Source organism: Acyrthosiphon pisum, chromosome A1, assembly GCF_005508785.2.
Source record: "Acyrthosiphon pisum isolate AL4f chromosome A1, pea_aphid_22Mar2018_4r6ur, whole genome shotgun sequence".
Classification (NCBI taxonomy): Eukaryota; Metazoa; Arthropoda; class Insecta; order Hemiptera; family Aphididae; genus Acyrthosiphon; species Acyrthosiphon pisum.
In genome coordinates, this window is record NC_042494.1 from 101,261,755 (window position 1) to 101,287,875 (window position 26,121).

General features: G+C 35.1%; 1 protein-coding gene across 7 annotated transcripts in view; it reads right to left on the bottom strand.

Annotated features, from left to right (window-relative positions):
• The window catches only part of LOC100164591 (protein grainyhead), a 104,969-nt gene extending 81,090 nt beyond the window's left edge, over positions 1–23,879 (bottom strand). For 3 of the 7 annotated variants that reach the window (XM_029487919.1, XM_029487918.1, XM_029487920.1), the window contains exons 1-2: positions 23,440–23,875; positions 13,516–14,297 (exon numbers count right to left, since the gene is read on the bottom strand). In XM_029487919.1, the coding sequence (XP_029343779.1) occupies positions 13,516–14,105 (590 nt within the window). In that variant the 5' untranslated portion in view covers positions 14,106–14,297; positions 23,440–23,875. Of the gene's footprint in view, positions 1–13,515; positions 14,298–23,439 lie in introns of all 7 variants that reach the window. The other 4 variants (XR_003839114.1, XM_029487916.1, XM_029487917.1 and 1 more) reach the window with 4 other exon arrangements.
• Positions 23,880–26,121: the final 2,242 nt, after the last annotated feature.

Sequence of the window (26,121 nt, forward strand, 5' to 3'; positions counted from 1 at the left end):
AAAATTATCATACCTAAGTATTTCTTATTATTGTTTACATTTTACGTGGCACACCAACAATTTCTCGGTAGTTTAAAGGTTCAATTTAGTCCTGTTTCAGATACTTTATAGCGTATTGCATAAATGCCACAAAATATGATATTATAATAGTTTTTTAACGAAATGAATGGTCCTCAATGCCGATCTTTATTATAATATTTGTTTAAGGCGTTATCAGAATCTCTGGTTCGAGGCCACCGATTCGCTATTATTTGCAAAAAAATATTTACAACACGCGATGGATAGCCAAATACCAAAATCTAAATCTAAATCTCTATGACCCTATATATGTATTTATAATATTATACACTTACCTATTCATTCATTCACATTATAAACATTACAGATTCTTGTAATGGTCACCGGTTGCATGTAACCATTGGTTTTAAATGCTATAATTTTCGTTCAACAAAAATTAAATCTTTATAATGTATACAGTTTACAAAATATTCCAACTATACAGTCAATTATAATTTTTAACGTAAATACGATATTCGCTTTACAGTTACAAAAGTGTAGGATTCCAAAATAAATCACGAAAATTGTATGCCGCGTGGTATTGAGAAAACGACAGCGAGTACATAGATTTTACCATAATTATACACTGTGGGACGTCCGATAATGAGATCATCGATGGCGTTTCCCATATTATACGCGTCCCACGTGACAAAAAAACCTCTTCATTAAGGCCGTCCAACCGAATTGTAAGCAGTAAGGAACCGTGATGTAAGGGGAGTATATTAATATTTTTTGAAAGTGGGGATTGACAACATTTTCCGTAATGTCATAGACGTTATAGCAAACTCTATAATACATATTATTACATAATTTATTATATCAAATAATGCAAAGACTACTATACTCTGTCCGAGTTAAGAAACGTAGTCGGCGGCGACTAGATTTCGTCGGATCGCAGTCGGGGAACACCTGTTTGTCCCCCCACCCAGTCGATTATCTATATACCTGCTGTGTAATAATGCCACGCCCCTGCGCGCAAGTCGGCCGTCGACTACGTTTCTTAACTTGAACAGAGTATAGTTAATTATAACGTGAATTTAGAATGAAGTGATTATCACTAAATATTACATCTTTATAAACTGCAGCAAATTTAACAGCAGGTGATATTATATTTAGCCGTATAGGTATCTAAAATTATAGTATCGGTAAGAAGCAAAAAAAAAATATACAGGTAGAGTTTCATGTACGTATAATGTATATATTATAAATACATAGGTATGTATTATAGATGTTTATTACAGCTTGTGCAGCGTATAAGAAACGGAAAGGCGGAAAGGCAGAAGAAGAACATAAATATAAATGTAGATACACGGAGAGGGAGAAATATTTTTTTATCATCATTATTTATATAAATCCGTGAATGTTGGGATTATAATTTATCGTAGTAGAAAAAAATGGCATGAGTTATGGTCTGCGTTACAAAGACTCGGGAAGATTGTGTATGTATATATATACACATATGTGTATTGCATGATGTACATTTTACATATATAAAAAGAAATGAAAGGAAAAAACTTTGGAGAGGAAAAAAATCCGCTCAAATATAATGTACTGCCCGTGTCCAATGCGGACGTCAAAAAAGTCGACGAGGACTATTTTTTATCCCGTTTGGAAAAAGATGACTCTATCTGTTGCACGAGAATTTACAACAATGCGCGCCGGGTGGAAAACCGGTTGCTATATATTATATGTAAGCGTGCGTACATATTATAAAATATATAACAATATACCTAGGTTAGGTATTTATGTTTATAATGTGTTACGTTTTGTCGGTCCTCGTCGTAAGAAACTAAAAGTCGTGTAGTCCGAAAACTACCCGCTGCAGTATACACGAGTGTACATATTATGTTTTAGGTATATAATATGTACAGTGTACACTGAACGCATGTCTAACATCATATTATACATGTTGTATATAAGGGAAAGACGTATTACACGTGTATTTGATGACGTCCTATTTTGCACACACGGTCACAATATATATGTATGGAAAAAAATCCGTTCACATAAATAATAAATATTAAATATATTATATAAAAATTAAAATGGCAATTGTCATGTTTTCTTGTATAATCGGAAAAACGCAGCGGAGCATGCACTGAGAATTTCCAAACCAATAAACCATAATAATATAATATTTGTGTCATAATGTAATTAGTAGATTATCATTCCGTTATTATGAATTACATCCGACTTTAGGTATTATTGCTGTATACGACAATATGGCATAAAAACGTATTATATTCAGATAGGTGTCGTAGTCTCCCACGTGTAAATAAATTTGCACTCGATAACCATTTTTTTTAACAATTTTAAATACGTTTTTGTTCAAGAATCGCGACTCAAGTGATTGTAGGTTATACACTACTCGTTCCGTTTCGAAAATCCAAAATGTCATCCTCATAAGAGAGTCAAATATATGGATAACAGGTAAAGTTGGAATCGAATTTTTAACCGAGCCAAAGACAGCATTATATTACCCGCGTAGGTAACTATAAATAAATTCCTGTTAGAATTTCACGTGATGAAATAGAAATTGCATATTAGTTATTTGCGGAAAAATCTACATTATCAGCTTTGATTTGAATTTACGATGGAAATCTATCGATAAAAAAAACAATTATCGTATATAATATTATTATTTTATATTATATTATGTTATGAGTTTACGACCTATAGTAAACTTATTATATTAATAGTTATAGTTTTTTTTTAAACATCACACATAAATAACGACGGTGATAAACATTTTACAATCTAATTGTATGGTTTGCCTCAAACCGTCAACACTTAACATCACCCACGCGTTTATTATGGTAGTGTAATTTAATCTAGAAAGAAAATGGCATGTCGTAGATATAGAAACAGCGACGTAGGTACTTATGTCTGATACCTGTAGTTTAAACAGGAAAACTAATGGATACAAATCTGAAATGTACCAAACGCATTGTTTTTCAGGACTATGTACGACAAATAAATTATAAAGTATATTATATTATAACATCAGTTTTGGGTATAAAGTGTTTAACTTTTTAACGTCACGCTCGAACTCTACCTAACACATATACATTACACACACATTTAGGAAAATACTTGTTATCTACGTCAAATCGTTTTATCCATGTACGGAACTACGAACTGCGTCAGTCCTGTAACGGTCCGAAAGTAGGTCGTTGTCGTCGCTGTCTCTACCGTCCCGGACCCGTTTGTGTGCCCCTCCGCCGAAGTTCGTAAAAGTATATTACAATACATATTATAACTTATAAGTATCAGTTTTACGCAGATTCCGCAAATTAATAAGTCGTGTCTTTAGTTTTTCATACGACCATTTTATTATTTCTATTTTTCACCGCCATCTGATTGTGGCCATTGTTCTATACACCAGTCAGGCACACACACACGTCTATTTTAATATAATATTATACTGTGAGCAGAAAACGCGTGTGCGTATATTACCCATTATACCCGTATATATAAATAATATATGATCGATAATCGGTTGAACGAAAATAATAATAATATAATAACCCGAAAGATACATTCATTGTTTTTTTTGTCGTTGCTGTGCGAGCGATTATATGTTCGCCGCCGCCGCCTTGTCTTCGTCATCGTCGACGGTAACCCCTCGGGCAGCCGCGGTGTAACGTAAACCGTCGTTATCGTGAAACCGATGCACGCCGGGAACCCTCCGGGGTATGTTTGCGTGTGTTTGTGGGGGGGGGGGGGGTGATGGCGGTGCCACCAAGCTTTCCGATCTCTATCCCAAATCTGTACAAACGATCCTTTCCTAACCGACAATTATTATTGTTTTAAACTCATTTTTTTAGGGCTTTGCGTATATTATATCCCTATAATACTATCTATTCATATAATATAATGTTATTACGTCCCGAGGTTATGACTATCTATATGGTTGTTGTTATTATAATATTATCAATGAGTCGGGCGGATACAATGTCGTTATTATTTCGTTTCGACCCGGCGGCGGCATTGGACTCGTGGGCAAATTGAGAACGCATATTTTTGCTCGATGAACTTACGTGATTAATCCGTACCACATAGATAGGTCGTACGTATGCGGGGTGACCGCAATGCTACACGTGGGTTATACGTTTTGATTTCATGCGCAAATAAATTATTATATAAGCACGGTTTATGCGGGTCGTCCACAAAAAAATATACTTTAATAAAGTATACTTTATGCCAATGCACACCAGTTTCCAAACGGTTTATAATTCAATTTTATTGTAATAATAATATAATAACTATAATACGATATTTTATCGCTAGATACGAAAGTCTCACGATCCGCGAGATATAGGTAAGGTATATCGTATAATATATTATAATACGAGCAATTAACAGCGTGACTGCAAGTCGCAGTTAATTGCTCGTATTATTATCCGTGTGTACTGCAACTATGGTTACGAGTAATGACGACAACGACCATAATATAACATAATAATGATGATAATAGCACGTTTAAAGTACATTATAATACACACTATAGGATATTAGGATTATACGACTTATAAACTCGTAATCAAATACATATAGGTCATCTGTCAAACACGCGAAACTCGATGAAAACCGGCAGTATGAGCGTGGGTGAAGGTGGTGGCGGCGAATATAATATTATAGTATAGTATAATATGGGTAAAACTATTCGGTGGATATACGTATTGTGGTTCTAGGATCGCGTTACCAACGAGCGAGACACATCGAAAATTTCTCTACGAAAAGGTTCGGATTTCGTAGGCTATCGTATAATATAATATTTATTATATATACGCGGCGTACATGAGTGGAAACGCGGAGTGTGCAAAATGTGGCACCGCACACTATACAATATACATATTATATGCATCTTGGGGTCTTAACGTTCGTGACAGAAGCTGAGAAAATTTATGGCCCGCGACCACCTCATTTTCTGTTCATACATGATAATAATAATATATAACGCATAACATATACGTGTTATATACTTATATTATATATTTAAATATAATAAATTGTACGACACACACACACACACAAATATAAATTAAACGAGACGTCACGGAGACTCGAACGTTACGATAGAAGCGAAAACGACTCGCGGGGAAATGAGGTGTTTTGCGTTTAAACCGAGAGTGGTGCAGCAGTGTCGTTATAATAATATTCCCCAATGATCCGGTGCACAACATATTATACACTACACATACGCGCGTATATTACAGAGAAAGTATTTCGATCGTTGGTATATATTATATTCTATGTTGTTATCGGGTTGGCGGCGGATGTATCTCCTCCGTGAACTAAATCGCCGCATACATATATAGGTATAACACGTGGATATATTAGGTACGTGCGACGGACGCATTTCCATACGCGCGCACCGTCGGCCACTTTCACAAAACAGAAAAATTATTAGAAATATTAAAAACAAAAAATTATAATATAATAATAATAAAGCGTTTCCATTGCGCCATACCTGCAACAGTATAGGTATATTATGACGTATACGCAGCATACACGCATATGGCATATAATATCCATACGACCATACATTATAATTATATATTAGGTATAGGTACGCGTATTTTATTGTATAAATTATGTGTTTCAGTATTTTTGAAACGGTTTTTTATTCGCTCCTAGTGTTAAATCACCGCCACCGAATAAAAGGCGCGTATTAGAGTGCGCGAGAACAATCGAGATATGGTTATTACTATTATTATTATTATGGTGTTATGTCTGCTATAAATATATTTTTAAAACGCGGACATACTTTTAAACCAGGCGTGGTCCTGCCTGCCCCCTTCCGTCCACCATCCCGCCGAGTCACCACAATGGACCGTATATATAATACTACCTATATGTCTATATACCCAAGAATTTACATCATGTCGTCGTTGGCGGCGTAGGCGAAACAGTTTCGGTGGAAATGATACATAAGCCATTCGAGAATATTATACACACGCGTTTAAAATAATAATAATAATTACCATTATTATTATTATTACTATTATTGTTATTATTATCATCATTATTGTATACACATATACCTATATAATATATTATTATCATTGTATATTTATACGATATTATCGCTGGAGATCGTTGGCCCCCGCGCTGCAATGTTCGGTAATATTTCACATCATCATTTCAACCAACAACGGTCGTGACGAACACGATAAAAACAAAAAATAATAATGCAAAACCCATACACGTGTATATTATAACGCAGCAATATTTGTTGTACAATAGGTTGTAAAATAAAATAATTCACATTGCGGCGCCTTATGTATATTTTCGTATATTTCTCCGAATCCACCATCACATCATAATATGACCTCACTGCAATACGTATTATAATACGCACATCGTGACTGTAGGCATATACCCCATATTGTATTGGTTTAAATAAAATATATATATTATAATAACCATTTCTCCGAAATTCGTCATTTTTTTTCTGGCACGTCTAATATAATAGAATATTGTAAACCATACCTACGTTGGTCTCGTATCTTTGCAGGTTTTGAAATACGATTTCTGTTTAAAATTGTACATCATATTATTATAGAAGCAACTATAACAAGTGCATTTGACCGTTTAGGCACCCCACACAGCACAAAAGAACGGAATACCAATGCTTAATATAATAATATCATTATAATATAAGGATGCGACATGCAAATTTTTTCCTTTGTTGTACGCGGCGCAATGACGAAAATAAAGATAAAGTTTTATATACAATCTACGAAATTATACAGATATACTGAGTGAAATTACAATTGTACAGTAATTTTATTATATTTTTAGCACTCGAAGTCACACACTATAATATAGTAGATTTATAACCTTGTACCTAAAACAACGTTACCGTTCCAAATGCGTTCAATATGTTATATAATATATAGTAAGACGCGCGTGTTTTGATTAATCTTGACGACTTTTGAAATAATTAAACGCGTCAACGACACTGAACAAAAACGGTTGGCTAAAGAGCGGCAGCACAACATCTACTCGAAGGTATTTTCTGTTCGAAACAAGAAATTTATATTACACATATATATAGTGTTCAGTATATATGTGACAGCAATATGGTGTGCGGTGATTAATAAAATAACGATTTCCAGTATATATTAAATACACGCATCAGATGACGACGTTGATGATGATGATGCTGATGACTAGTAGATTTCTTTGTAAGGAATTATGATTATTGTAGTTAATGTGGAAATATGCGATCGGAATGTATTTGTAAACGTATATATAGTTACGGTATATTTTGTTTGTCCACCGTCGAGTTATATGTAATACGACGTTCAATTGAATTTGCAAAAATTATAGCCGTTAAATACCACTTTAAGTTTAAGTATAATATATCTATATTCTATATATATACACGATGACGTGGTACAATATGGTTGGCGAATGTTTTTGTTATGTCGGCGCGACTCGTACAGTATAAATAAAATCACTGCAAAACTACGAGGACGTGTATGCTTATGGAAATGTGAGAACAAAACGTTTTTGATTTTCGCGCTTTTAAAAATAATGTACGCAGCGTCGATCCTCGTCGACGGCGACCTTGTACATGAAATTTTTATAGCAGCGCCGCAGCGGTCACGAATGTTCGACGACGGCGAAGAATCTTCAAGTGGGACCGATGGGGCCACCGGGGGATTTATTAATTGCCCATTGCCATGGATTCTGAGACCCACTGGACTGCAGCGCAACACGCAGAGGGGTTCCCAAAATGTTCTAGTCGTAATAATATTACATATTATTATTATTATAAAGTCGTGTCGCCATTGTGCACATACGGCCGGCTGGTTGCGCACATGCAGCGATTAGACGCCGGTTAACAAACCACGCGGTTCGTGACCAACAACCCCGCGTCGGAGATAAATTCTTATTCGCTCGTCGTCTACTCGTTCACGTATACAAATATTCAATACTACGCTTGAATCGCATCGTACGTATAATATACACAATTAACGATTTTCAAAATATAAACAAAAATCCAACACTTACCTATATTGTATAAATATAATATTATAAATTTTAGACATAAGTATATTATTAAATAGTAATCATAGTTAGTCGACTGTTCGCGGGATACTTCGACCGCAAGTCTCAACTATATTGTAATATTATATTATCGACGACCGATGATAATACGTATTATAATATAGGGACGGCCGCCCGTCCTAGGCGATCAAGTACATCGCACATACACCTATATAACGGCACATCGGTGTAAAAATTCGATTTGTCAATGTCAAGGTAATAAAATATGCAATAATATGTCTATGGGACGATAATAATATACACGCTGCATAAGTCCCCTTCTTCTGGCGATTGGCGCGAACACGACAAAAACGTGTACGATTTATGCTGCCAAATTGATCGTGACGAGGGACCCGCCGTGATAATATTACATTTTAATCACGCGGACGACACAGCATATCATTATACAACTCGTCATATTATTTGAACGCAACAAAATGTTACATTATTCTATCGGCTTCATTTGTCAATATGATATAGGACTATGGTGGGTGGGAGACTTCCCGTCTGGGCCCTTCATTCGACTCCGGCATACCTGTCACCTATAGCATCACGTATCGGGAGCGCAGTCTTAACGGCGCCAGTCCAAGTATTTCAGGGGATTCGTAATGATTATTATACACAGCTATTGTTCTAAACGCACAAACAAACGACGATGGTCATGTTGTTCACATTATAATAATATTATATTAATATTATAAACAAAAAAACTGACGAAAATATTAATTTCATTATCAACACAATCGGCCAAGGTTTTTGCAACACACATAATAATATACCTAATTACAATAAAGTAGATATATGTACTATATAGTATATATCTGAATGTCATATGGGCGCATCATAAGTGTTTCAAGGGAACAATAATTATACATTTTACGTGATGCCGTGTTCGAAAGAAAAACGATTTAATCGATAACAGATATCGCACCGGCGGAGTGCACGCATTATTGTGATTATATCGAAACCATGCTTATCTACACATATATTAATTTAAAACACAATAGAACATTGGACAATGCGCGTGCGACGACGACCGAATAAATACGACCTCGTCGTCGCACTGGCTTGGGAAGAAAAAAACGCATATAAATGTATTATTATATTGTATTTACGACGAGAACCTAAGTCTGGCAACGATGATCGTATGTATACATCGTTCTTGCAAGAATACGATATAGCTGGTAGGGCTGTTGCAAGTTGTCATGGGTTTTGCGTAACAGACGAAATGTTTAGTAAAGGTCGAGGAGAGATTAAAAATAAAAAAACCCACGTTGCTAGCGGTATATAGTAGGTATTAATCATATTGACACGCGATGTTAATTCTGCATGCTACACCCAAGGGGAATGAACGAAAAACAATAGACGATTTTAATCGCTAAGGGTTGATGATATAACGGTCGTATACAATTAATATACAATACGTAATGCCACAGTACTGCAGCATGGGGTTGATGGCGTGAAAACCTTTTTATTCGTATGATATAGTGCCGCCGTCATCGGGAGACTTTAACGCTCGAAGCTCTAGCAATAGGTTTATAGCGTGTATATAGAGTAAATAATGTTGTATGTAATATTTAACATTTGAGAACTCTCAACAAAAATATACAAAAACATAATTTATATATTTTTACAGATCATCTGGGTGAGGTTAGCCCCCCCTTCCGTGTATTTTCGATGATCAATTAAGTAACCTTGCAATCTCTATAATATGTATATTGTATATACACATTCATCAACGATTTCTGCGCATAATTTCATACGAAATACATTGGCAGCCGCCTACGAAAGATCAATGTCGTTATAAAATGTTTACCATATAATTGAGGTCAACCTTAATATCACGACTATGCTCGTTCGTTCAGGTCTTGTTTAAAATATAACCGCGGCTACGACACCCATCTCCATAGTTATTTTTAGTTGGTCAACGTTTTTATAGCTGTGTACAATGTATAATATACAGCAAACATTATCCTTTATCTAACATATTGTCAAATATCTCGTTATTAGTTATTACTTATTACAAATATTATTGTTTTATGCAGATATATGAGAAATCACATACTTTCAAATTATACCTGTACATGTGGGTACAGGCTTTACGAATTAAGGCTTGAAAATAATCAATTAGATTTAGTAATTACTAATATGATATTATACCCTTTTTGTCTGACAACTCGGTACCCGTCGTTCTCGTTACATCATCTCCTAAACTGACTAAAATAAAAAACCATCAGTATAATATTTGACGTCACCTTGAAGGCTTGAACAGACCATCATTACTTATTTTGTATCGAGCCACTTAGTCATCATAATTACATCAATATCTTCAAGAATATAATTATATACCCTCACTAGAAGTCAATTTCCCAAAACAAATGCTTTCTACAGGTATAACTACATAGAGTGTTATAGATGAAAGTATAGGTCACTTATCATTATTGTTCTAGACATTATTATTTCTGTAGATATACTTCAGAATAATTTATCTAAAATAAGATAATTAATTTACGAAAATTAACATTCCTGTGAAAAACCATCAGCTAGATATGACACCTACTTGTAATTCAATGTAAAAAATATATCAACAAATACAATAAATATATTACATAAAATTACCAGTGCGTGAGGTATGCATTTATAGATACTTAGGTCGATAGGTATATCAGACTATTAAACATGGGAAAATTATTTAGCAAGTCATGACAGCTTCTGCAGCATGATAATCGATATATTTTATTTGAACATGTTTATCAGCAATTCGTTATCAGGGGGAGTAAATATATTTGTTGAAAAATGACAGCTGCTATATTATATTTATGTAGAGAGCTGCAGGTAAGTAGTTTTCGGCAGGTGCACTTAACTCAATGTATATATATTATATTATGAAGGTATACGACACGGCAACCTAGTACCCACGCGCTGTTATCAATATACGAATCACGATAAAAAATAAATGCGTTATCTGATTACCGGCACCGAACTGTTAAGTTCCGATCGAATGTTGCCGCCACTGCATCCATCGATAAGGTTGGAAGTGGGTAACACAGTTAAAATACATCAAACATGTATAAGTAAACATCGGTTTGTGCACGTGCGTAGTGAAAATTTACAATCAGCCGATTTCCTTTTCGTTCGACGAGCTTGGAGCGAGAACGCGTTCGTTTTTTTTACGATTACCGAATATCATTAATAAAATAAAAAACGTTTTATCGTCTGCCTATCCGATTCCGACGGCGTGTTTCGTTTGAATGATAATCGCCGTGGATCTTTGGTACCCTGTAGGTATAATATATTTATATACATTGTCAACCGTCGGCGTACAAGCCATTGTGTTGGTTTATACCTACACTTCAAAATATCCTATGAATATATATATCGACCGCGCATTTAACAAAACACTAGATTTCCCCGGGCATTGTATTAAACTCGAATTAAAGCGAAACTTATGTCGGAAACTCTACGTATTATTATAAGTGTAATATATGTGTGAGTATGTATTTATTTCACACTCATAAGATTATCACGAAAATGTTGATCCGAATCGTTAAGACACATTTTTTATTATCGTTAAATATATTGAATGTTGTATTATATCGGAGAAATATTAAACACCTTAAAGCTGTAGAGTGAGGTGGTGGAGGGATGATATTATAAGTCCAACGGAGAAATACGCGAGCATTAATATTATAATATAAATAGGCGCTGTCGCTATGCGCGTGCGCGTGCCACGTGTATATAACAATATGTTATATATTATATACTTATAAATACATTGTAACAAGCGCGATTCGTTGTCCGTACATACTATTATATTGTTGCCGCCGCGGCCACCTTATTGCCATACAGTTTATATAGGAATATTATGTTGAACTTTCATGAGCGGCAGTAACGACCTTGGGAATGATTACGCTTAATTCTTTTTAACACACACACACACACACACATGCGAACTACAGCACGCACACGCTGATTAGTATAATATTATGTATTATTGTAATAATTACTATTGGACGAGCGATCGTTACACATATTATTCATATATACATAGCCATATTATAATATTATTATTATATTTCGATTGCTGATCGAAATCTATAGTGATGAATGTAGGTATACAGTATATTGAAAATTAAGCCAATGCTATATTTTCGACTGATCGATGATCGAAAAGTGTTCGATTGCTTTAAGAATCTAGTGTTGAGCGATTTGTAATGATATTCTGATGCATGTCGTCTCTTTTGATTTAACAACGCGCTTCCTTTGTAGACACTCCAGGAAAGACAGAAATTAAAAAAACGCTGCTAAAAACATTTCTACATGGTAATTTACAATAAAATGTCAAAACCAAAACCCGAAGAAACGTGAACGAGTGAAAAAGGTCTGTATAAAAGATAAATCTTTATTGTTTTCACGTGGTCCAGTAGATATTCATGTATATCCTAGTTTACCTGAATATAGTGCTGCGTGCAATCATTTTTCGAACACAACAATTTAGTATAATATAATATTTGTTTCCTTACTTTATGAGAAAGTTGTGTTGTCTCCGTCTTACAAACGTCCAATGTAACAAATTTACATTTACGTTCAGCTGAAGCAATCTTCAATAGACAGTTATATTATTACAGTGAATTGACCTTTTCTCAAACATATAGTTTAGAATATTATCTGTGTTATTTCGTTGGAATTTTACGATATTTCAATTTCAATGCTATATATGAGCGTGTAAAATATTAAAGTTTAAAAATGCTCATATATATCGAATACAAATTGAAAAATTGTAAAAAGCCAAGTAGAAACATGCAATAAATAATTTAGACATAAGTCAATGAATTATAATATTATAGATAAAAAAACACATCTTTAGATCTGTTAAACATAAAATTGATGTACACGTTTGTAAGACAGAGATAATAACACATGCGGGTGGCCGTCCTCTTAAAGACGTTTGCCAAGCTATATTATACTTTAGCGACGATTTATATCACTATTATATGGAGAACTTTCAAACGATTGACGCGAGATTGACATTTGTGAACGCGGCGGCAACGTCGGTTCAACATACTCGCAACGCTAGTTTGGCGAGCGCGACGCGTTCAACGACCTCACGGCTACTCCGGCATTAGATACTTTTGGCATTGCCGTAACACACACATATATTAATACATTATATATGATTATAAATTATGAATTAATGATATACTACAAACATTTAAATTTAATAAAAGATACCTAGGATACCTCATTCTATTAGGTGTACCCTAATACAATACTTGCCTAACCTATATAATATGACCGGTAGGGTATATAATTACTCGCAGAAACATAAAACCTAATACCAGACTATATACTAGGTATTAGGTACTAATATAATGCTTATCAACTTGCTGGACTAACCTGTGTAATATGTGACCCATGTCGTCGACCAGTTCCTGCATGACCAACACGGTGGTACCCGACGCTCCCAGGTACTGATGGTGTCCGGCTTGCCCTTGGACCAACACGGACACTGCTGAACCGTTGGCCGGATCTTGCTGGATCGTGATACCCGGCGGCAACGACCCTTCGGGGTTCTGCGGATCGTAGATGATGGTCTGCTGCGGATCGGTGCCCGGTATGTAAATGACAGTCTTCTGGTCCAGTGGATCGTCCGGCTGCTGCTGGTGATGGTGTTGTTGTTGATGTTGCTGATGCTGCTGTTGGTGGTGGTGGTGCTGCTGCTGCTGATGGTGGTTTTGATGGTGGTAATCGGATGCTTGGAACTCGTCCACGCTCACTGGTTGCATGGTGGCCAACATCACGGGTGACGTGCTCTCGGGCGGCATGTCTTGGACGGTCGTCGGCGACATGGCGGTCTGTGGGTGCGGTGGCGATACGCCCGGCGATGATTCTTCTTTGCAGCAGTGCTGCGTCAACACCACTGCCATAGGCGGCGAACCACCAGCCAGCGGCTGTTGTTGTTGCTGTCCGTCCACCGCGGATGACATGTGGCTATCCCCTCAGTTATGTGGTGTGTGTACACGGTGACACCACCGTCGCTAAGACAGCTAAGTACTGCTCAGGTTCTGCCGTGTCGGTAAGCCGTTGACGACGGTTTCTTCCGCTGTTTTGCGGAAACTATCACTGAGTCATCGAGTCTCTGTTTCCTGTACGATCGGCCGCTCCGTTCCACATATTGCCTGTAACGTTTATGATACAATCATTAATATTATTGTTATTATTAGGGACGCCGCACAGTTTCCATCGCGATCTGATATTTTTATGTTATACGTCTATGTTGTCTTAAGGCCTGGGTTATAGAGTGAGGTCTTTGTTCAAAATAATAGCCAAAGAACAATAAAGGAGTTAAAATATCGTTTTTATACCGTATCGTTGTGCAGCTATTTAATTACATATTATCATTCTACCATAGGCTCTCGAATAAAATACGCATTATTAATATTATATATTATATATAGGTACGTTGCGTTTGTCCTGTAGCAATAAATCTTGTCGAGATCGAGAAAACTGCCATAAAAGGTTGTGTAGTCACAGCGATGACAACCGTTCGTTATGATTTTATTCAGTAGACAGCTGCTGTGGAAATAGTCACCAACCGGTGAACAGTGGGTACACAACCGAATGGTCAAAACGAATTGTGATTTCGATAAAAGACAATCACCGACATTTCTCTCCGAACAACTACTTCTTATATAAACCTACATTAATCCTAAGTATATTATATGTGTTTTTTTACGGCAATTGTCGTAAAACATATCTATTAACCTGTTAACAGCTGCAGCGGCGGGCGTATATGAGAAAAAAGTTTAATGTGAAGTAATCTGATAAATTAACAGTGTTCTTATTTTGTAACAAGCGTAGTAGGCATAATATACTTCACTGTATGAGTTAGTTCATTTGTCATATCATAATTATTTAAGGAAATAATATAAAGCTATGGAAAGAAGAAATGTCTTGTTATAGTAGGGTTTTTCTCTTTTTGTTAGAAGTTATGAATAATAATGGTGTCTTTGTAAAGTCCCGTGTTGAAATTAACAATAAGACACAGATGCCATCTCTTGTCAATTAATCAAACTTAGAAATTTCAATGCTAAAATTAATTACGTGTGTGTATAATTTAATAAATCAATATAGGTAGTTTTCCCATGGCATACACGACCAATTAGAATTTCATCTTAGAATTTCAACGTTGAGTGAAAAAAATAATTATTCTTGAAGTAAATACCTAGATGTTTGTGTCCTATTCGACTAATGAATTTATAGTTCTAAAGTAGAATAACAGAAAATTTGAGGAATTACATATTAACTTCCTATAACAACTTAATACTAACTTGAAAGTAAAAAAAAAATCGGTTTAGAATGTATAAGAAAAAATAAATAGGTACTATGTCGGCATAATACAATTACTTGCGGTTGTTTTTTATTTATTATTGTTATTTTTTTCACATACAATAGAATATGTTTTTTTATTATTAGCCGTTCGTTTCTTATTGCCAGAAAGCATCTGCGCGCGTTAGACCGTAACAGTCTCAAAACATGATAGGCGCCAGGACGACTACCAAAATACTACAGGTACAAATACTTTTTTTTAGGGTGCGTCGCCTTAATTAATAGTTCTCAAAAATATATTTTATGACTTTCAAGTTCAAAAACGAAATTTTGTACGCTGAGAAGCAATAAACACTAGAGTTATTTGAAACGGCCGAAGCCATTAAAGAAACAATGGATTTATACTACATTTTTTTCCATAATAAAATCCCCATACGCGCACAGTCTTTAGCAGTTTATGACATTAGTTATAATAATATGGAATAGAGCAACGTCATACAATAACTGTCCGAGATTAATACCATTCATACAACAACATCAATTAAACATCATTATACGTAAATCTTAATATTCCCCATAGATATAGATATAACACATTGTTTAGGCACGTAATCGTAAATACACAATTGGTCATCGATATGAACCTTCGGAGTACCTTCAAAGAATTGATTGACGGTATCAATAGCATAGTGATATGTCAGTGAAATTCAATTTAAATTTTCAATATTAGTTAGTTGTTCAAATGAACAGATATTACTTGCTCTAATTGTTTAATTTGTTTACATGACTGGCGAATATGGTGCGTTAAATAAATCAAAAATAGTTTTAAATAATATTAATATATTCTTCAGTATCAAGAAGTTTTGTGAAATAATATTTTACTAAAATTTAAATCGTATTAAATTATAGTTGTCAATTGACGATGTTATAGACATTATAATATAATAGTGTATGATGTACGTGTATATGTTTATAAAAGGTTTTGAGGTGTTAATGTTTAGATAATGAGCACATGGACAGTGTAAATATTTCGCACATGTCCTCCTGGTATCTATTTATTATATTAATTTCCATACATATTTTTACTCGGTAAATCGTAAATGTATTTAATAAACACTATTTTCGTTCTAAAATTCGTTTTAACGAGTTATTTATTATGACCATGTTGTTGAAAATATGATTAACTGAAATATTGTTCGACGTTCGTCCTGCGTAGTATGTTAGCCACATGTTTAGAAGTTATAATTCGTACAAAAAAAAAAGAAACCTATTTGCATAAAATATTTTATACATGCAATTACATTTGGTGTAAAGAAAAACATTCCAAACTGAATTATATTATATAGCATAAAATAAGTATTTCATTTCGTGAGTATAAAAAAGGCAGCAGCTACAGCTACAGGTGCGAATTAAAAAAGAACAAATCTCTGGAGTAATAAAATCTGAGTGGTTTTTATTATTATTTTACATACATAATTATTATTGAATGCATGTAGAAAACGAATAAAAAAAAACACTTATTCGATTTCTACCCGAAAAGAAGAAACGCCATCGTCGTTATCCGTATTTGACATTAAAATTGTTTTTTTTTTCTTTAAACGCACGGGCCAAGGTCGATCGCGTTTAATATAACGGTCTTAAGCCGCTGTCGTCGATAATGTATCTGGCCGAGTATATAGCATAGTATATATACACACACACACACACACACACACACACACATATGTATAATATATTATATATAAATATATATACATTTATATATATAATATATATATATATATCATATATTATACTCTCTCACGGATGCGCACGCAAAAACGACGGCGGCTGAAGCTGGGCAGCGATTGGCAGCGGTGAAACGACCTGCCGGGCAATAATAATAATATGTAAATTTAATGGCCCGCACGAAAGGAATCCGAAGATTATTACCATAACCGACGAGATTAGATATATATGTATATATAAGAGTGTGTGTGTGTGTGTGTGTGTGTAAGTAAAGAAAATGTAAATATATGAGAAAAATACATTTAAGCTTGAAAGAAAAAAAAAATCACTTAAAAGGTATATTATAAGAATATTATTATCTAATATTCAATAAAACTAATAACGAGAGCGACGAGAGCCAATACAACGATAGTGGCGGTGTAAAAAATTAATGTATACAGAAATATGCGTGTGCAGTGTGCTTATGAGCATAATCATGTGCATATAAACGAGCGTGCGGACAAATTTCTTTCAGTGGTGTTTGGGCGATTTTTCAATCATATACGTACACTCACTCACACATTTATATATTATACGTCTTTGTTGTTCTCCTCCTTTTCTGTCTGAAAAAATACACACAGGTAGGTAGGTAGGTAGTCAGTCGTACGTTGCCAAGTTTATCACCCCACCACAGCCAACGCCATCACTGGCTCTCTGCAGCCGACGCCACTGCCACCACCGACCGATCCCATCGAAACGTGTCTACAGGTGCCGTATATAATAGTAATAATCGACAAGGGTCGAAGAAATTTTCGAAATACGTTAACGTTGGGGTTTTATACAAATGTAACCTACCAAAATGCAATTTTTATAATAAATATAATAACATTACAACGACCTTCGTTTAAAGACCCGACACTTCATCACGATTATAAGTAGATACAACGCACTATACGAACAGACTACGATAACTCATAAATTATTCAATAGTAATAAATTGAAAATAAAATGTATCGAAATACTTTTAGACAATATAGGTAATATTAGATATATTGTGTATATAAGTATATTATTATTTTAGTGTAGAGACTGACAATAATTAAATAATGCTCTATACAATATTTCTATAAAACTCTATTCTATAATTCTATACCTATATACATGTTCGTTTTATAACACTTATTATCATGGATTATTTTAATGCACGATTCTGAAGACTGTGATGTGTTATCAAATAGTTTTATTGTAATTTCATTGTTTATCAACATAATCCTACATTTTTACGTTTTTCGATCATTTAATATTATCACGGGGGTGGCACAGAGCTTCTGCTGATATTCAATATATTATTGCATATTATAATATACATATTCAAAATGTATAAGAATAGATAAACGTGGGTAGTATACCTACGTATAGACGTCAAGTTAGTCAGAAAAGATGAGGAAGGAGATATATATATACAGAACCAATAAATGAATAAACGATATAAACTGTAAAGTGCACTACAGCCAATCGAATTCATGTTTGACAATTGAATAGAAAATATGAAACAAATACATTTGATCAGAGGATTCCGGATGGATATAATCAAAATATGTATGAAATTAAGAATTACATAAATGGTTAATAATGAAGTTGTATTTATATATATAAGGTAACAACTGGTTTTATAATACATAACTTAAAAACAAAATTACCATGACAAAACTTCTTACACAAAATGCATAGGTACTATAATAAATGCATAACCTTACAACATAATATAATGAGATATAAAATACGATGTTAATATTATATTATATACTATATATAGGATCATTCGAACATAATAGTACGATACAATTTAATTGTATATAGTTAAATGATCTTGATATTATTTAAAAATAATTTTTTGAATACTGAATAGTGCGACTGCATAGCGACGATGTGGTTGGATTAATTAATTGGATAATATAATACGGGTGTTTTAATAATAATAATGTGGAAGAGTTTTTAAGAGACCAAAGTGGATTTAAATTAAAAATAAACACACCTACTTGTCTGTAACCTAATTATAAATTAGTAATTACCTTCCCATAACGATACCGCTTTAAAAACTAAAACTAAAAAGTATTCTCCAAAACGTTATAATAATACCAGCTTCTAGCTAGAATAATTTTATTTATCGTCACCACAAAAGTATAAATAATTCAAAATAATCAATTAAAATATCTAATGAATATTTAACGCTCAAAAATGTGAAATTCGTTACAATCGGAAATGCATGTAATGCGTTTAAAAGTTGTGGAATTATACACAACAATCAATATTATTATATATGATTATTTTGTAAGGTATTATTATAAATAATGCAAAATACGACTATCGCACATTAAAATATCCTTTTGTCATAATATGCAGTATTAAGAAAAACGCAATTGACTAGGAAAAAGTAAATATTATTCTGATTATTTACTTTTTTTTCCAATTAAACCAAGTTTGCGCTTACGAAAGGGAATTTTATTTTCAATAGACGCTTTACAACCAAATGTAAACAGTAAAATAATATTATAATATTTTCAAATCTCTCTATTCGTAACAAAGAATGTTGTGATTTCCTAGTTCCAACGCAGGTCTATCAATGAATTGACACGACACTAAAAAAATAGCAAGAGGGAACGATCGTAAAAAAAAGTGCCTAAATATTTATTATTTGTTTCCATGTTTTATGGCTCAACGACTTATTATAAGTTAAATCTACAACTGTTCAAAAACAAAATCTCCAGTTCATTATAGACTTAAAATCGTAAAAAGTTGACAAGCTATTAATTAAAAATTAAATGTGTTTCGAACAACATATGGTCTTTGAGTACGATAAACTAATTGTGTATTAAGTATATAAGTAATAATTATTTTCAAACGTAGAAAAAGAAATAACGCAAATAAATTTAGTTGTTCAAAATTAAAGTGGACTAAAACTTCGCTTTTGAACTATAATTTATAATATTATGATAATCATGTAAATCACGGGCAGTCATTATAGGGATATATTATTTAACTTAAATATTTATAATTCCATATTTAAAAATATGTATTGAAATATATATTTTTTTAATCTGTGAAAAGTTGTAATTCCCTACCAAAAGGCAGTGAGTGTATAGATTCGCGTATACTCACAAATAAAATAATATTTTCTTCTTTATGATATTAAATCCGAGACACCAAGTTTACCTTGTTTGGACTTACCTTATAAAGTTATAATCTAGTAATAGTATTTTTCACTTTACAATATTACAGTTATTATGACACTCGATTTGGAGTGAAACTACTTTAGTCGTAGGTATGCGTGTACACTTAACAACGGATGACTGTCGAAAAATTGACGGATTTTTCAACTAGATCCTGAATAATATACCTGATAATATTAACACACACGGCAACAGTAAAACAACGACCTTCGTCCGAATTACACCCCATTCGAAAATTGTTGACGATTACTACAGGTAAGAGAAAGTAAATGAAGAATACTGTTTCGTGTACCAATGGTTAAAACGTATTTTAACATATAGGAATGAACTCGCATTATTACGATCGATTTGATCACAAACGTTTCATTAGCAGCACAAAAAGAAAATAAAAGTATAAAACGCTCGACGCTCGTGTTGTAGACTGTCGGAGTGTAGGTACAGGTACCTTCATATATAATAAGGTTTCCTACACAATAATGGTCAAGTAGTAAGGGGGGAGGAATTCTTCAAAATACATCCCTTTATAATAGCTACAACAATAAGCAAAATTCTATACAGTGTTGTCGGAACTCTGTCAATTCTTTATACCACCAACGACTTACCTAGTACCTAAGTTATAAGTAATGAGTAACAATTGTGACATGTCACATGTAGTAATAATGAAATAAATACTTTTAAGAGGATGCCATCCATGCGTTTGCAGCAGTTATCTCCGTATTATAAACATACGACAGCAAATGTTCGTTCATATAGTTTCAATAGTGTGCTGTTAGTTTTGATATTAGAGTGAATTTACCAATTACCAAACCTTTCGGTAAGATTTGTACTTAGCGTCGGTGATTTTTTGATATTTTCCTTTTTAAGTAAGTTATGGGTTTGTTAAAAATGCTCATATCTTACGTCTTGTATATTAATATATCGAATAAAAGCATGGAGCTAAAGCACAGACAATGTACTTATCTAAAAGTTTGATAATAGGTAAAATCACTCTAATATCAAAACTAACAACACACTATTGAAACCAGTGTACGAACATTTGGTATGTCGTATATATACGTGTGTAAGGCTGAGACAACGGAACATGTATGGGTAGCGTCCTTTCAGGTCGTATGTACATATATTTTCTGTTATTATAGATTTCTCCAATAAATGCTCGAAATCCCTTCAGAATATCCATAGTTAAAATATTATGTACAAACAACCCGATACCAAACGAACTCGAACGCATATACGTGACGAAATTTTTGCTTGTGCAGGTACACTGCACACACTGCAACAGGTACACTGCACAAGTCCGTCACGGGTAAACGTCCAATGTAAACGCTGACAACGATATCATATTAATAACAACGTTCTGTTTTGAATTGGAATTAGATATAATAGGTATAGAATACGAAAACGGTAGGTATGTACCACAAGTGCAATCAGTGCATAATACTTATCGACTAGCGATTATAATTATAATTGTCACGATGCGCGGTTTCAATTATACGTCATAGTATAATTGTTGTGTTACGCTTATGCCAACTATTAGTGGATAATCTATAAATTATATATATAATATATCAATAATGCAGGTACGTTTGTCGAGTACCGGCCGACTAAATCAAAGTTATATAATTGGGACTTTACGTATCGAGTTATAAACGCATCTGTTGATAACAACCAAAATAATGTAACACTCATGACCTATCGCTATCGTCCGCGGACGACAAGACTACAACACCGCGTGGCTCGACCGGTCAGGCAGAGATCACTTGCTTTCGCGATTCAGTGACTCATTGCGAATCGAATTTACCGTAGTGGCGTAGTCTGCAGCAGGTCTATGCGACAAACAACCCATTCGGAAAATACACTCGTCTGTGGCTATTGTGCGGTCGGCGCATTGTGTATTTGTGTCTGCCGCACAGACCGGACCGGCAGCGGCAGCGGCGGGAGACGGGGCTCAAGGTCATCACCGCCGGTGTCGGAAGTGTCTCGGCCCAGCACCAGTGGAGCCAACAAACAACAATGGACAAAAGCGCGCGCCGACACGTTCCGGACAAACGGGTTCGTGTCTTCGAAAAAAGTAAATAATAATTTAATATTATTATTGGTACAGTTACGCGACACCGGGACCATCCACGTACATCGATACGTGGTTAGGTTTGGACGGTGGTCGGTGGCGATGACAAGCAGGTGGGGGCGTCCAAAAGATCTCGAAAACGAGTAGTGTACGTACGACGTGAACAACAGGTTATGCAACGGATTGGACCGAATACGAAAAGTAAACAGATAAAAACGAAATCCTCAGAACGGCCCTCTCCTCGTCGATCCAGAGATCGCGCGCCCCCACCAGCCGTCGTAGACCATCCGAAGGCTGCCTGCCGGCCGAACTTGCAGGTTAGGTTCCGGTTCCGGTCCGGGTTTTTTCGCCACGCGCCGCCACCCGAAACCCCTTCGCGGCGGCGGCGGCACAAATGCCACTGCGCACACGGTGTCCACGGTAGAAGTGTAGAACCAGTTTTTCGTGTACGACGACGATATTATGATATATGTGAGCACGCGCCGCGTTATCGGTAGACGCCGCGCAGGGCCGGTCTCCGCGCCCGGCAGGTTCCGTCGGAAACAACTACTGCAGAGTACAGGTTTCGGATTTGTTGGGGGGCCACCGCCGGCCCAGTCCTAGCCGTCGTTTTCAATTAATAACTCGTAACGACGGCGGCGATACACGCGCGCGTGCCGCACAGTAACTAGTATCGCGGCTTGTTTTGTATATAGTGGACGGTGGCGTGCACAGTCACCAATATTATAATGGTACAACTAGTCAGTCGCATTATTGAATTACCATCGGTATGGTATATTGTCATTCTGTACGGTTTAGTGTCTATATAATATTAAAATACGCATAAAACCGATCGTTGTTGTTTTTTGTTGTGCATGTGCTAATAGTTGTTGGTATATAATGTTAAAGTTGTAGTTTAGTTGGAGGCGATTTGCAGTAGTTATAATAGTGGCTGCAGTCGTTGTGGTGTAATATATAGCAGTTAATTTCATTATTGCAGTTGTTTCTTACCTCGGGTCTCGGACGTGTATAATCCGTTTTTATATTTTGGGCAAATCGGATCGGCACGCAGACGAAAATCGCACACACACATGCACTCGGAAAACGACAGAAATTTTATTTTAACAATTTATCTCCGCGAAAACGTAAAATCAATACAATGCTAACGAAAAACGGTTTATAACATATTATATATTGTGTTTACGTGTATAATATTAATAATATCACATTTATATACATATATAGAATAGAATATCGTTATGTACGTGCGCGTACTCTTCGCCTATTTACGACGACGACAAAGAATATCGGCTTTTATTATTATGTTTACACGGTAACCACGGAGCAACAGGCAGCGGCGGCCGAATACGTGTGGTGCATTCTACGTCCGTATGGCACTGGTCGGATTTCTTATTTAGGAATCGCGCGCGCGCATACGTACACACGCACACACACACCTATACGCACACTCACACACATACACACGTGAGTTAGCCAGCAACGTCTATGGTTGCATTGTGTGCGTTTGCGTGTACGATTATTATACGTGTGTGTAGTACGTGTGCGTGCGTGTGAGTACGGCGCGCTCTCTGCCCCGCTCGCACCGCCACCCCCACCACCGCGCACCTGAGCAACAGCAGCCGACGCCGCCGCCGCCGCCTCCTTCGCCCGTTGTCTTGGACTCGGCCACGGTGATCGTACGATCGCGCGCGCGTGTGTGCGTGTGCGTGCGATGGCCGCCGCTGCTCCGACGGACGCGGTACAGTCGGCCGTCTCCGTCGGGCGCCTGCGGTTAACCGACGCAACCGTCTCGCTCGCTCGCGCACACATTCAGACACTCCTACGCGGCCGCGACGCAGTGGCGGTGGATGGTCGTCGATCGCCGTTGGTGGTGGGGTGGACGGGGGGAGGGGTGAGAGGGGTCAAGACTAACCGTCAGAGACGGCGGCGGCGGACCCATGTTATAGCCCCGAGGGCCAAACGCGATAAGTGCGCGGCGGTCTCGCTGCGTCGGATTCCTCGCCACTGCACCGGTATGGGGTGAGCGGGTGACCACCGCCTAACCACGTACTCTAATAATATTATTGTCATAATATGATTATAATATTATTATTGTCCGGTGTAAGTTAGTGAGGATGGACAATTATTTGATGTGCTGTGGCGGCTGCGCAAACCCTCTCTCTCACGACCCTGTATATATATATAGCAATCGAAAATGCGAGCAAACGACTTCGGAGTAATATGAAAATCTGCTGAGCAAAAGTAAAAAACAAATATATATTATTAGATACTTCTCCGCGAACGTCAAACCTTGATAGCTGCATCAGATTCCATAATATAATGATAATATGAATATGAAAAAAAAAGTTTCATTTTTTTAAATTCATAATTCTATAATATTATAATATTATATAATATATTATGTACGTACAATGTACATGCCCACAAATTATATACCATGCGGCGGAAAACTATGCGATTATGCGAAGGTTACTTCTATGCGACGCCTCGGTTTTCGTGATTATAAACATGTTAAAATATTTATTAGGAACGATTTTACGTTATTATATACCTATATTGTATTTATATATACCTGCTAGGTACTTATTATATGGTTATGGAATATTCGATTATATGTGCAAAATGTAAATATAGTACTGCACAGATTTGTTTAGTATAGTATTTTTAAATATTTTAATTTTATAATTAACCTAACCTAATCATGATATTAGTTGTCTATATCTATACATAATAATATTATCTATATCATAGATATAGTGCTCAATGCCTCAATACATTTCGAAATAGGAAAAAAAGGTCAGTACATTTATATTTTGATGGCTACGCCTACCGCATTTCGGTTACGTTCATATTAATTAAGGCATAGGAGTTTATTATAATATATTACTTATTAGTTATTGGTGTGTGTTACCAACACATTTACTTATGTGTGTAATGTGTATATTTTATTTCATTGAACACTGCAGGCAATTTTAGAGAAGTAAACTCAAACAATTAACCCAACACAAAAGTAATTAAAACCATTGCAATACCAACATAATATTATATCTCATAATAGTTATAGGTAGATTGATTAATGAATAATGATAGTATAATAATTAATTATATTGAGCTTTAGGTACCGGAAAAAAATTTAATTGTCACTACAACACGCGCACCTATTGCGCAATTTACAGTAAGATGCTACATAATTATATACCTATTTGATAAATACAACATTTATTCATATTAATAATTTATAAAAAGTAAGTAAGACATTTAATTTTAAAATTACGTAATTAGGTATTTAATTTTATTAGATCAATAATTCAATGATTCAATAATCAGAAAAAAACTTATTAAAGTTTCGTTATATTTTATCTTTTGCGCTTGTTAACACAGCAAAAACAAGTTCATACTACCTGTATTTATAAAATATGTGTTCGTTAATCGTTAGTAATTTGTGAATTATACACCTCATACAAGTTAAACAAAAATATTAATTAATTAAAAACACCATAATCATCGAATGTAAAAACTGATAAAATTTAAAAGTCGTAGGAAAATGTTCATTTAAGTATAATATTATAAAACAATAGGATTTTATAGTGATTTTCCTAATCTGATATATGTAGGTACTTTTAGTTACTATATTAATTTATAATCTATCAGTGGCGCAACCAGGATTTATTC